Raw genomic sequence first — 15,587 nt, forward strand, 5'->3', positions numbered from 1 at the left:
GCAGCTTGGGTGGGTGAAAAGCCATGTGGTCTTAAGATTTTCTCTAAAGCATGTCATACTTTAAGCTGCTTTCCTCAGCATGGCAAAATAAGCCGAGTGGGCCTTTCTGGAGAAGGAGTGCTAGAGCATAGACCCAGTGCTCGCTTTCCCAGCCCTCTTGCACAGTTGTCCTCTCAAACGTTAGAATGAAATCCTCCACATCATCTTCTTTAGTATGTTTAGAAAGGAGAGGCTGGGTGTCATCCTGCGGTTTGGGGGGTGGGGTGGTTTTTCTTAGCTGCTGGTGAGCTAGGAGTTAATTCGTCATGGCCTGGAGTTAGTAGCTATTGATTCAGGCTCACATTTAGCAGGTATATAAGCAGAGGGTCCATATTAAAGAAATGGGTCTAGGTTTCTGTCTGCTGCCCTCATTCTTTACCTCCATAATCCTACTTTAGCATCCAGATGCAATGACAAGCAAACAGACACAGAGACCCTGTGGTGAAAGTGTGGAAAAGTGGGGAGGAATGTGAGTGGCATTGTGCAGGGGAGGGTTGTGTCTAGGTCTGTGGTGTGGTGACATGAGGGCCGGGGCTGTCGAAACATCAACAGAGGTAGTACATATCCTTGGAGTGAGTGAAGCTGAGGCCAAGGCCAGTTCCTAAGGGTCAGAGTCGTTGTCGTTAGTGTCTCCACAAAAGCAAAACAAAAGGATTAATGACATCATCACAGGCTATGTGACTACTTGCCTCTTTGTGATTACAGATCCCTTAAACTTTTTCTGTTCTCAAAGGCGTTGATGAGTAATAGTGATCAGTGCTTGCCACCCGCACCACATCATGTGCTCCCTTGCTTGTCCGCAATGTTTGAGGGTCTGCAGTGCTGTTTTATAAAAATAATGCAAACCATCTGATTTCACCATGTGTATAGTCATCATCCAGTTTTGTTGCATAAAGGATGCCGTAGTCCAGGACTTGTACAGTTATGTTGTGCATGACTGGTTTTATTTAATTGTCAAATGGGCTTGTCAAGTGTGCAAGGTCATGCTGTCCCACAAAGCATTAGGATCCTGTAGGATAGAAACCTGGGTCAAAAACAACAGCAACAACAGCAACAACAACAACAACAACAACCACAAGCAACAAAAACACATATAGAGGGTTTACCTTGTCTTCTCACACACTCTCTTTTTTTTACAGACACACACACACATTTACAAAAAGATCTTGGAAGCGCAAATCTTAGATCAGTTCAGTTCAGTTCCTGTCAGTCTCTCAAGCCAATGATTCCTCCTAATGGCTTTGTATTTATTGAAATATATCAATATGTATTTTGTATTTTTTTTTGTATTTGAATATTGCATTTTCTTTTTAATGTTGTATGTACATTGCACAGAACTGTTAAAAACATCACAAAAAGCTTACACATGATAGGATGAATAAACCCGTTGAAAGATTATATCACACAATTCTTTCGACAGTTCTAACAGTTCTGTCTTATGTTACAAATTTAAAAAAGTATTTTTAAAAGTATTTTTATCCAATGTATCATTTTACAAAGGAAGTTTTATAAAGAAGAAAATATAAATTATGTGATTTGTTTGGTTTTGCCATTTTTAATGTTTTATCATACATTTTAGCACTTTAGACCCCATTAATAATGCCAGAAGAAAAACCCCCTCCTGCACTACACTCGTAAAGTGATGATCAACTAGCACACGGAGCGCCTGAGATAACGCTCCTAAGGATTGGCTGTTTTTGTGCAGTTTCAGTTGGCGGAGCAGGGGTGCTTGAGAAACTGCTGGGCGTTTAGCGAAGAGTCGCGCCCCTATCCGGACATTTTGGCTCAAAGTGTTGAACTTCACGTATCGAGTTCATCCGGGAATTTCAACGCGTAAAGGCAGCCATGTTGGCTCCTTATTTTCTAGTTTCGCACATTTCAGAGGGCGGAGCCTTGGGATTTTGGACAGGAGTAGCAGCTTCGGAGCTGCAGAGTGGCACTCAGGGAACGAAGGCCAGGAGAAAACCGGTATATTTCGGAATTTTTTAGTGGAATACGCTGCATCCTGTGAAGCCAGGGCGTGTACTGCAAATTCAGATGGCAATCATGTGTGTCTTAGTGGAGTAATGTAAGCTGTAACAGAGAATTATGCGGCTAACGGTATAAATCAAGAAACGATATACCTAAGGCTCCGTATCCTGTATTCTCTGACGGTAATTAATCCTGCTAGCTAGGCTTAGATTGTCAAGCGTTTTCAGGAAGCTGGATGGTTCCTTTCTCACCGACGACATCATCTTCGGATCAGCGTTTTAATCGCGCACACTGGTCTGCACGGATCAGCGGATTAGAGAGCCGGGCTGCTAGACGAGGAAGGAGAAGGTGGGGCGGAGGAGTGTCAGCCCTATAACGTACATCGCAGAGCGAGCGAGCTGGCTAAGCTAGTTAGCCGGTTTCTGTCATCGGTATTCTTGGGAATAATCATTTGAACAGCAATTCCTGCGGATAAGCGCTGAAAAGCGGCGCCGTGATTTCCAGCGGCGCATACCGAGTTTGCATCTCACCGCAGAAGCAAACGAAACTACAGCTGTCGATTGAATTCCTTGCTACATCCCAGGTTGGTGGGATTTTCCCGGAGATAACGTTAGCAAGCTAGAATCCCTGAGTCTCCCTGGACCAGACCATGGCTGACGACGACGTGCTGTTTGAAGATGTGTATGAGCTGTGTGAGGTGATCGGGAAGTGAGTATAGAAATACACTGACGAGCTGCAGCTCATTTCAACTTTCATTCAGGTTATCCTTATTGCTTATACAAAGTATTCTTACAGCATCAAATGATTTTAACCCGTCATTAACATCCTCATCTTGTTGACATGACAATATTTATTAATATTGATATTTTTTTTTGTAAGTGCAACCACAGTGTTTCAGCTCATTTTATAATAATCTATTCTTGTCTGCAGTCAAGAACCTAACACTAGAGCTCAATATTTTTTCTTTACATAAACCTGATAATTTCTCAGTCAATGAGTGGTTTATCAGAATTCATGATTTCTGACCAGTTTCCTGATTTTACACAGCGAAACTACGATATCCAGCATGCTTTGTGCATATCCATAATTCAGTAGTCAGTAATCCCCGCTGTAATCAATCGGTAATTTCTGCTGTGATCAATTCGGGCCAGCTGTGGCTGAAAGGGCCCGCAGTCTGCAAATACAAGGCATGCAGAAAATACATGCAAACCCAGAAAGTGGATGTCACAAATGACAATGGATACCCAGTAGTTAAGAAACAGCTGCGATTTGTATGACAAATTCACCAATTTGAGGATACAGTATGCATGCAGGAAAAGGAATGATTTACTGCAAAACTATCCAGATGGATAATATGAAAGCGAGGCACAATGTGAGATATAACATTAGCTAAATTAATTGCGTTGATCATTGTGTTTATATTTGCCCATGTCCTTTTATTGTAATTTAGCTTATTTTATTGCATAAAAACAACTTACAATAACAAATGTTATCATGAATGTCATTCCTTTTAATGTAAAAACAGGATCAATTATAATGTAAAGGTTAAAACATTTCTGGCATTTGGCAGACACCCTTATCCAAAGCAACTTACATTTATCTCGTTTATACAACTGAGAATTTGAGGGTTATTGTACTAATCAGACATTCAGTGTCTTGACCACTGGGTACCACTTAAATAAACTTGCACAAATCAGGACAGAAAGCGGTGTTTATCAATATATTTGATTTCCTGCATATTATTGGGTGAGGGAAGGATATCCCAATTAGCACCAGGTTGCTAGGTTAAACAGGCTTTTTTTAACCAAACACCAAAGTGGTTAATACACTTGGGCTGCACATTTAATAAAATTTTAATCTTGATTTTGGCTTCCCACAGTTATGATCGACCAATATTGAAATTTATTGCTTTGCCGATAGAATGCAATGCAAAAATATGATGCTGAATTAATGCCAAAATCAGTCAGTTGATAGCTAGACACCACAAGACTGGCCTATAAGCAAATACAAGTAAACACTGGTATGGTATTTGAAATGAAAAGTATGAAATGTATAGAAGAAAAAGTACTATAACATTTACATTTCTAAAACAATTTCAATGAGTTATTTTTTTTTAATTCATTCATAATCCATGTGTAGTAAAAAAAGTTTTATTTTATAATCTCAATAAGATTATTATTGCTACCTGATGAAGGTGTATCAGTGTTAAAAAAAAAGAATCTGGAGAAGAAACCATCTGGGGGGAAAAAAAAAGAGTCCTCTGTTCACAAGTTTCCATACCCCTCTTTTGTATTGGGAATCACTAGGGACCAGCTGACACAATATTATCTCAATGCCAATTTAATTTGTCTTGCGATTCTGTTCATATCTTGATTCACCCATGTAACTAATGCTTATGATGGCTAGTAAGGTCACTAAGAGAAGGGTAGACAACTTAGTAATATTGGTAGCTAAAATGAAGGTTACCCCACATACTGTTGCTTATTTCAGTTATCAGACTCTGTCTTATTTTGAAAGTCCAACACTTACTTTAAGCTTTCCTCTTGTTGCCCTCTTCTCAACGGTGCAACACAACGTTTTATATTCTGTCTCAAACATGTATGGTTTGATGCCAATTTGCAACATTAATTAAAAAAAAATTGTTGATTCATTTTTGTTGCTTGAATAATCAACTTTTGGAAAGTAATTTGCTTATGTGCATTGAGTAGCCAGCCATTTAACCCTGCTCTGAATTTACTATTAGCTATCGAGTTCCCCCTCATTCCTCCGTCTCTCTGCATTCATCCGCCCATAACTCTTGAAATCTTTTAAATTTTGCATCCGTCTCCAATATATGTAATTTTGAGGTGACTTTCCCTGTAATCAAACTGGGAAATCTTGTTACAGAGCTTGCTGTATCATCACTGTAAGGAGTAAAAAAAAAGAAGAAGAGACAAATCTTTCTCTAATTTAGCCCTGGCAAATTCCCATCCATCTTGACTGCTCTCCCCCTATCAAGCAACAGCTACTAACAGACAGAGAGAGAGAGAGAGGGAGAGTCAGAAATTCAATGGGGTTGGAAATAATTTAGACCCCTTCACTTTTTGCATGCTATTCTTTGGGATTCATTTCAGTGATCTAACAAAGCTGCGGTCTTGTTTTTGGTCAGAGTGAAGTGCGGTGGTCTTATTCCCTAATCTATAGGCCAAATATTTCCATCAACAATTAATGTCATTGTGAAGCCCTTTACATATCCTCACAGTCCGTTCAGTATTGTGGATTCCAGTATTATCACAATGGAAATGTTTTTATACTGCCATACTGTTTCAGTACTTTGGATGATTTGATGAATGCGTTCGCTTTGAGCCAGAAGCCAAAAAAAAAAAAAGGAAATTATAGAAATGAATTTATCATTGCAGAGGGCCTAATTAGTCCATGAGGTACCAAAACATTTTGATGAGACTGATTAGATGTATCATAATTTAGGACTAGGGTATATAATACTGTAGGCTAATGCTTTATAAATATAAAAAATAACTGTATGAAGTAGGATTAAAATATATTAAATGTTAAAACTCTCTGTATAAAATCACATTGGAGACGCATATGTGCACTAGTTAATTTCTGTTGTGGGTAGAGGGGATGTGTAATGCATGATTGAAAAGTCTCGCATTTAGGTGACAGTCTCAGTGGTATTTGCATATGATGTCATGGACAACACTTTTAGCACTTAGCACTAGTCACCCATGTTATCTATCTATCTATCTATCTATCTATCTCTCTCTCTCTCTCTCTCTCTCTCTCTCTCTATATATATATATATATATATATATATATATATATATATATATATATATATATATATATATTTTAGTATGCCACTGTATTTCTTTTATGGACATAAAAGGGGAATGAACTAAATTAGTCTCTTGCACATATTAAAACCTGATTGTGCACATTAGTCTCAAAACTATGAGACTTGAGCACATGCATATGAGGTTAGAGACTGGTTTGCTTGCATATTAATGAGTGTAATGTGTGAGTTTTAAGAGTATTTAATGCCATTAAAGGCATGAGGATGGGTTCCCTGTTGAGTCTGGTTCCTCTCAAGGTTTCTTCCTATTGCCATCTCAGGGAGTTTTTCCTTGGACTCTGCTTTCTCATCAGGGACAATGATGATCTAACAATTTTGATTTATATACAATGACATTTTTTACAAACTTGTATAATTTTCTTTTGACTGTGTAAAGCTGCTTTGCGACAATGACAGTTGTTATAACCGCCATGCAAATAAAATTTCATTTAATTGAATTAAACTCATGCCACTAGTGCAAAGTCACCCTGTCGGTATTGTGTGTAAATCTGTGACAGATTCCTGTTGACGAGATCAAATAGCCTTTCGCGTAATAAAAGGATAGATTTTTTTCTAATTGCTGGTATCATACCATTTTTAGAACTCCATGGATTTAAAAGTACCAAAGTAATTTTTCTGTACCAGTATAATTGTGTGACAGTAGTAGATATAGACAGACAGAATTTTCTGGAAATTTATAGTAGCTGGTTCATATAGCGCACATTCTGCTTCTACTCCAAGTTCAGATATCAAAATTCTAAATTTTTTGCTTAACTTGTATTTTCCATACAATCATCTAGGGATGCAATTGCAAAATCCTGGGCTGATACTGATATTTAAAAAGAAAATTTGGCTATTACTGATGTTTTGTTTGCTTGTGTTTTTCATACTGAAAATGTTCTTGGGCGCATGTTTTAACGATCAAAAGCCTAATAAGATGGTACTTATAGATATGTGGTAATACTAAATAACACCACAAGGTGGCACCTAATTTTTTGTTATTCTAAGCTAGAGTTGAAGAGTGATGATGCTGCTCTAATTATCCGCCATGTGAACATTTTTCACTGTAGTGAATGCTGTGGGAAAAGATTGTCGTATTTTTTACTCCAGTCATCTTTACAATAGTTCCTTCATTTTGTTTCTTTTATTACGCTGCTACCAGGTTTAATTTGGAAAGGAGCACTAGATATATTATTGGACAGTTCATGCTGTCCAATAATGTAATTGTTTTTGCAAATATGGCTAAAATTGCAAAAACAATTACATTATTGGACAGCATGAACTCCAAGCTACTGTGTCAGCTTAACTGAGCCAGTGTGAGTTCAGTCACTCTGTTGGCCCTGCACTCAAAGCAGCTTTGCTTGACAGTTTTTATTTGAGGTGTTCAGCCCAGTGGTTTTGTTATGTGTGCAGTATCAAGTGGCTTATATTTTAAAGTAGAGTTTACGCTATTTATAGGCCATTATAGGTTTCTGGTTTAATTACAAATTCCATTTCTTTAAAGGTCCCATATCTTATTAGTTCTTTAACAAGTTAACATGAGTCTCCCAAAATGTGACCCCGCATTATTTCACTCCTGGTGAAGACTCCCTTTATTTCCCTCCCCCTCCGGTCTGGTCGTAATGAAGTTTTAAGCGGATTGAGAGCGGATTGATTGTGGTGTAAACCTTTGATAATACATGCAATAGGTAAATATTAGCCATGCAAACATTTGATCTGATTGATCCCCTCCAGCTGCGATAAATATATTTGTTGTGCATATGTTCATCCCACATGGGGGTAACATTACAGGGCTCCAGATGGTGACTAACATGGTTGCCAATGTGGCTCTTTTCCCCCCCAGACAGTCGATAATGGTGACTGTCCTTTCTTGTGTCTGTCTTTTTGTGAAAGTACAAGAGGACACATAACATTTGTAGTAAAGCAGCGTTGCATTGAAGAGTGCTTGCAAACAGTAAACAGTTCATCAAAACTTGCAAATGTTGTGCTTGTTATTGAACGCAGCCCTGCTGTACTATCATGCGTGCTCCTTTCCTCCCGTGCTCTTTCCACTGTAAATGTACTTGCATGACAAGGAGCAGTTGGTGAAGTGAATTGCTAAACAACACAAGATCTTGGCAGCACTTAAACCTGGCCCATTACTGCGCTAAATAGCGGGGGTGACAGTTTAGTTGGCTGGTTATTCAAGGAACATTGAAAACTGACAAGAAAAGTCAACAGCTAAACGAAAAATCTTATTTTTTAGTTATTCACTGCTCGTCCAAAACCTGTCTTGTTTACATCAGATGCCATCGATACTGATCGAGCAGGTACAGTCATGCCAGCCAGACTCAGTCATCGTTATCAGATAATGCTAGCAATGCACAGCTAACTCAGCTTCTTGTACCCACAGTGCCAGTTTAAATCAGTGTGGCTACATGTACATGATTTTGCCTGGATACGTTATTAACAGGGTTCAGTTTTGGGTCCTAAAAATTTGATATAGTTCCTACATATTTTGGCTTTAGGAGCAAACACTCTTAAAGGTGGAGTTTTGTCCGGAGCCCTGCATTAGGTGATCCTACGAGCTTCCAAGAGGAAAACCATGCTTCCCTTTCTGCACTATAGATCTGTAAGAACACCTCTCGCCCACCAGTGTTTACTTCAGATTTTCATCTCTTTGATCTTTGGCTGCGGAAGGGCACTGATTGACTCGTATTTCACACAAACTAGTGTAGCAGTTAGAGCTGTGTGATCTCTTTAAATATGTCATTTAATCAATCTTTTGTTGGTCAATTAATTTAATTGAATCACTGGGTTTTAATTTTAGAATCGAATCACACTTAAAATTATCTAGGAAAACTGACAAATATTAAATTATGTAAATTGATGAATTCCCAAAAATATAACTCAGCTTTTGCAGAAAATAGATACTGCTTGCATTTCCTGCGAATACTCACGTTTTGCGAGTGTATCGCTTCTTGTTCTTTGGTCGGCATGGAAAGAAAGATTATCACCTAGTATGACGCATACAATTTAAACACAAGTTGCACATTTCAGCTTATTCTACTGAAGTCGACAGTATGGACAATATACCTGTGATTTACAGTGCTAGTAGCAGGGTATCTTATCTTAAATAAAAAAAATTAAGTTTAAAATTAACTGAAATTGGTCACTGCCATTAGGGAATTCCATTGCCATGATGGGATGAACTTGATCTACCACAACATTAAGGTAGGTCATTGTGTCAAAGTAACATCCATTCGAATGCTAAGACCCAAGATTCCCATCAGAACATTGCCAAAAGCATCACACAGCAGGCATGCCTTTATCTTCCCATAATGTATCTTGTTGGCATCTCTTACCAGGTAAGTCACACACATGCACTTGGCTGTGCACATGATGAAATTGAAGTTGGGATTCATCAGCCCAGACCACCTACAGTCCAAAAAAAGCCATAGATGCTGTGATGTAATCTGGCAAATGACTGCTTATTACATCACTCAACATTTTAATTTCATTTATAGTGCAGGTTTAACTTCAGGCAAGTACATAACAACTGGCAAGGTTTCATTAAATTCTGTTCTGGACAGACATACAGACATGCAGACATTTTTTTTTTCTGTGGCTGGTCGCAGAAACGTAAAGATATCATCGAAAGTGCGAGTTCTGACCAGTGTACAGACAAAACCTTTCTTTTATTTATATAGATAAAACATTGTTTTGGCTCAACATTCAATTCTCATAATGTCTTAGTTTACATTGTGGAAGTTAATAGGGATGGAAAACATCTGGGAACACCTGATATATTCACATACTTACAGTAGGTGCCAATTCGATTTGTACCGCAGTTCTATAGTGTATCATGATTTAATAATACAGTGGTACCTTAGCTTTCGAACGGCCCGCCTTATTTCTTATTTTCAAAGAATTTTCTAATTTTCAAAGAAATTTGCCTCGGCATACGTAGCTTTTTCAACATATGAGCGACCAAACCGAGGCAAGTGCAATTAAAATTGTTACAACTCTAAACAAGCTTAGCAAATAAATTTCCACCTAATACACAGGATGCTGTTCTGTCTGCCTGTGTGAATTAGTTCAGAGCATGCCATTTGTAGGATTCTAGAGCAACTGCAACATTTTACCACCTCAAATGCAAACGTCGTTGTGGTTCTTGTTTATATCTTTCTGGAGTTATTCGAAGAAAGCTCTCATGTTATTTGGATGCAGGGACAGTTTGTAAAGATCGACACTGCGTCATTAAGAGCACTGACTAGAGTAGGCTGGAGTTGTGTATTGACCTTTTGCAGACACATGACTGTCATGCTGTCAGTCACAACAGTTGACAGCGGAAGTACTATTAGGTTACTATATATTTTAATGGATAATTAGATTTGAGAAATAACAGAAAGATTACCTGATGATTATTTGATTGCCTGAATACTTTGCCACACACATAAGAGTTACCTAGCAATTGATAGCTTCTGTCCTGCTAAAAGGAAAAAGGGAAAAGTCCCCATAAAAATGAATGTGTGCATGGCTGTTTGATTTGCATGTGCAGCTCTTGGAAAACCTTTTGGTATTATTCTAGCATCATGCTTCTGCTTTGTGTTCTATAGGTGGAGCTCGCATTTTTAATGTTAGTTAATTGTGTTTGTTTAATTACAGGAAACTAAAATCGTGATTAAGATTAAAATAAAATAAATTGTGCAATTAGAAAATTGAGTTTCCTGGCAAAAATGAAGTAGGATTACACTGCTGGACATTGACACACATTTTGTATTTGTAAAAAACCACAATGGATTTAAAATAAAGCAATGAGTGTAGAATTGACTTTCAGCTTTAATGCAAGATATTTAAAATATTTTATTGAGCATTTAGGAATTACAACCCTAGACTTTTTATGAAAACACCATGAATGTAATGTGATGGGTTGTTATCCATTTATTTTTTTATTTCTGATGTGAGCACAAACTCCGAGCTCAACAAATGAAACGTACAAATGCTACATGGACTGTTATTCTTCTGTAGGTACAGAATGAGCATTATTCCTCTGCTGCAGTTATTTTTTTAAGATGCCTAGTTTGCCTCTAGAGGGACAGCTGACAAGGGTTAGCGTCAGCTTTTTTCAAATCAGTACTTCTGTAAAGCAGGGTTGTTTTTCATTGTTGGCATTGACCAAATTGCTTCAATAATATGTGAATAATATAATTTTACAGACCGAAAAAAATTATAAAACACATAAAAGCGGTGAAATAAATGTGAGAGCGGAAAGTTGCTGCGTTTGACTGCAAGAACAAGGAAAAAAACCACCTTCGTCCATCTTTTTCTCATCATTCAAGTTTGCATAACACTGAAAATTATCTTTTAAAAATCTCTACGAGCGGATTTCCTCCCTCTGGTTTCTATAACATTGGTGCTGTGACTGGGGTTTTAGCAGGTAACGTTTAGAAACGAACTTTTGCTAACCTAAGCAGCTTGTACTTGGTTTTTACAAAAACATTAATTTATTAAGTTTGCTGCCGGTGACTTAAACTGGGACCCTAATGTAACTTTAGATATTGTTTAGCTTTAGCTTCCGGACAGAGAGAGCTAGAGAAATCAATTGCTTAACTGTAACTTATTTAATTAGAGTTTCAGGAGCTACAGCAGCCGTCTGGTAATATGAAGCTTCCCAATTCAATTCTGGCTTTTATACATTTTTATTTATTAATATTAACAGCCAGTGTTGTGCATGAACATACTACAACAGTTCTGTTCATTACTCAGGCTGATTCTCCTGGTAAACAGTGAACTGAGTACTGTTCCATGCAATAAAAAAAAAGTGAATTTAAGCATCGTTAACATGCAGGGAAGAAAATGTCTTTGTTCATTTGATTTATGTTATCTGTAATATTCTAAAAAAGAAAGAAGGGTGTGATATGTGAGAATGAACAGCGACGTCATTTTTTGGAAATAAGGAAAAAGGAAATAAATGATTTCAGGAACCGATGTTGAAGTCAGAGTATTGGTATCGAAACTGGAATTATACGTTTTAAACGTTACTCAGCACTACTGTTATGTTTGTTTTTTAAAAACCTGTATGTTGTAAGTTTGTTCATTAAAATTAAGTAACAAAAAATGTGTTAAGTAGGTTGGAGTAGCTGATCGTGTTGAGGGGTCGCCACAGCGGACCGACTGATCCACACAACATCTTGGCACAGGTTTTACACCCGATGCCTTTCCTGACACAACCCTCCTATTTTATCAGGGCTTGGGACCGGCACTGCAGTGGCTGGGGTTTGGTCATTGGCTGGGAATCTAACCTGTGCCTTCCCGAAAACTACCACTGAGCCACCAATGCCCTAAATTAAGTTACAAAAAAATACATTGCTAAAATTGTGTTCTTCTTAGCCAGAAGCATACTGTATCACACTACTCAGTGGTCGACATTAATGCTGCCCGCTTGCCCAGAACGAATAAACTCTGTTGGGGTTTGCATCTGTCTGATCGCATAAGGGAGAAATCAATTCCATGTCTTTATTTCTTTTCCCGAATTGATATCAGTTATTGTTGCTTGCCTCTTTGACAGATCCAAGCCCAAGTTTCTGACTGTGTCAGCTCTGACCTCGATTACATTGCTATCGAGGTTTTTTTCTGGTTTAAAATGGCCCTTTAATCACTTAAACTTGGAATAAATTGACAATTTAAAACTTGTGCTTCAGAAGTGTAAAATAAATTGAAAAGGAAAAACCTTTAGAGTTCAAGGAGTTTCTTCAGGGGATTCCTGAAGAAAAAATCAGGACCCACATGCATGATTATGCCAAATATGCTGCTATATCCTGCAAAAAAAAAAAAAAAAAAAAAAAAAAAAATATATATATATATATATATATATATATATATACACATATAATTTACTTCTGTTAATATTTCAGTTTCACTGTCATAATGGCTTCATAATCTGCCATCTTCAGCCAACTCAATACCTTTTAGCTCTTAGTTGTGTCCTTTGAGATCCTGTGCCTTGCTTATTATCATGAATTTTTTTTTTCCTAGTTTGCTTCTATTTATTTCATTTCCTTTCATCAAAATGAATGGAGACATCTGAACTATTATTCAGTGCAACGTGCCGAGCTTTCATCAGCTTTTCCAGTTTGGCCACTGCATGCCAATTCATGAATCTGTTTTTGCTTTGAACAAAAGGGAAAAGTTAAGCAACCACTACGAGGCCACCACCCTTTACATTTTTTTGCGTAATTTAATTTTAAATAAAGATAAATAATTTCTCTCCATTTAATGGCATCTGTAGCATTGCATCAGTAACATTGAATAATGTTCAATGTTACAGATTATAAAATCTTCTGTCTATTAAATAGATATTATTTTGACTATAACAAACACTAAGATAAAACCTATTGTACTATTTATCACAGAGTACTTCACTAAAATGTCTACCAAAGTCACTTTTTTAAAACGAGTTAAATTTTATATAATAACAAACTTTTGTGTTTCTGGTCAAAACTGACCAGTATGATTTATTTATCGAAAACAAAAGCCCAATGTACAGAGGGAAAACTTAACTATATTACAATATAATGCTTGACCCATACACTGTATGAACATATTTACAATTTTAAAGTAGCCCTGCTGTCATTTCTAGGAACATTGATAAAAATTAAGAGAAAAAATGAAGAAGAAAGAAAAACAGGAAGGTAAATAGTGACACCAATGATCAGAACAAAAGTCAGCTGGATATGATTTAAAAATGGCAAATTAATGTTAAATAAAAAAAAAAAAAAACTGGAACCTTAGGGACAAAAATAATTTAAAACATAAAATGTTTTGACCGCCGCTGCTGCTGTGCTCCGCTAGTGGGAGATCCTCACAATCACAAGATTATTTTTCAGTTTCGTTTACAATTGAGGGCAAAAGAAATAAATGTGCTTCATCCTTTGTATTGCGAAGAACCGCTGGAGTTGAGCATTTGCTACCGAAATGGACATCTCTTGGACTCTCCATTATTTATTTATTTATTTATTTATTTATTTTATAGTCGTTCAGTTTGACCCCTGTCCATTGCTATCTCTCTGGCTTTTTCTTCCTCACTATCTCTCTTTTCTTATTGCTCATTTCTGTCATCTTTAGTGTAGTGGTGGTGGTGACTCCCTAAACGTAGATTGTGTATCTGGCCTAAAGAACAAAAATTTGTGAGCATCTGACTTTTATACCTTTCTGTCTTTTTCTCCTTTTTTTATCTTAGCAACCTTAAAAAACATCATATTATAACATGCGTTCCAGGTACAATATCAAACTGTATGCACATGCTATAGTTCCTATTGCTTAAGATTTGTCATTAATGTTCCCAAAGTGACAGTTTTTGCCATGTCTGCTTTTTTTAGTTAAGGGTGTTCAGGTTTCAAAATAATAAATAAAAAACAACTGTCAGACAAAAAAATTAACATTTTCTTTTAGTAATTTTTGAGGTGTAACACAGAGTTTTTTTATAAATGTATTTGACAGAACTTTTGCAGACAGTATTTTAATAAGATCATTTAAACTATAAATCATCTTTTGTGTTTAGATGAGTTTCGAACCAAAAAAAAAAAAAAAAAAAAAAAAAAAAAAAAAAAACTCAGATTAGGAACATTATGACAAATTGCAAGCTAAATAAAACATAGGATATGAATGATGTTTGTGTGATATTATAGGATGCCTTTTTTCATTAATAGGTAAAAATGTTGTTTATGAAGAAACTATTATAAGATAAATATAATTATCATCAGTGGATATGGAATGTATATTCTTGATGACACTGATGTCCATGAAGGAATGAGAGAGAACAAGGCGAAGACTCTCTGTAGCTTGTTGCACATCCAGCAGAGAAATTACAGCTTGTTATCTTTACTGAGCTGACATTCATATATGGTTAATATAAATTTTGTTTACACTGGAGTGCAAATAGACATGTACTTATCATCATTTATCAGTTATTTTAAATGAAAGGTGACCAGAGTGGGATGAAGTGTAGTTACTTTGCAACGCTATAAGGGAAACAGAAAAACATGGCAGAAGCTTAGCTTAGAGTGAATTGTGAAAACTAGGGGGAAAAAAAAAAGAAAGAAAACAGGCGAAAAATGCCTGTTTCTGGTTTTAACTTATTTTGTACATCTACACAGGTTAGAGATTTGCATGACATCTCTTACAACGATCAAATGACCCGTATGATAATTCCTGTCCTGTTCCTGAGTGTGCTGAAAATTCATTTACATACATTACATTTATGTAATTGGAAGACACCCTTACACAGAGCAACTTACATTTATCTCATTATACATCTGAGCAGTTGAAGGTTGAGGGCCTTGTGCAAAAGCGGAAGCTTAGTGGTGCTGGGGTTTGAACCTGTGATCTTTGGATCAGTAGTACGTGTTAACCAATGAGCTACTTGTATCTCTCTAGCCTGCATGTAAAATCTTGAAAAAAAAATTAGATGTAAAAAAAAATCTTCTTTTTCACATATAAAAATGTTGAAAATTGTTAAACATAACTGAAACTATGTATCTATCATTTATTTGAAGTGCAGATTCCAGTCTAAATCATTTGAAACGACATGTAGTTTACCCATAACACAGTTGACAAACTGAGTACTAAAAACATTCTTTACCTTCAATAATAGTTTTGATAAATTAATTTACAAATGTGTTGTTTTTTTATTGTTGTTATTGTTGTTGTTTTCTCCAAATTATAGAATGTATTATGCGTTTAATCCTGCAATTCTCTCAAAAAG

The 15,587-nt window shown here is 36.6% G+C and overlaps 1 protein-coding gene across 12 annotated transcripts in view; it reads left to right on the forward strand.

The window, feature by feature from the left end:
• Positions 1 to 1,943: 1,943 nt before the first annotated feature.
• The window catches only part of caskb (calcium/calmodulin-dependent serine protein kinase b), a 68,795-nt gene continuing 55,151 nt past the window's right edge, over positions 1,944 to 15,587 (forward strand). For all 12 annotated transcript variants that reach the window (XM_053497926.1, XM_053497929.1, XM_053497927.1 and 9 more), the window contains exon 1: positions 1,944 to 2,718. In XM_053497926.1, coding sequence (XP_053353901.1) covers positions 2,660 to 2,718 — 59 coding nt within the window. In that variant the 5' untranslated portion in view covers positions 1,944 to 2,659. The remainder of the gene's footprint in view (positions 2,719 to 15,587) is intronic.

The sequence above is a fragment of the Clarias gariepinus genome, chromosome 6 (assembly GCF_024256425.1).
Source record: "Clarias gariepinus isolate MV-2021 ecotype Netherlands chromosome 6, CGAR_prim_01v2, whole genome shotgun sequence".
NCBI classification, from domain to species: domain Eukaryota; kingdom Metazoa; phylum Chordata; class Actinopteri; order Siluriformes; family Clariidae; genus Clarias; species Clarias gariepinus.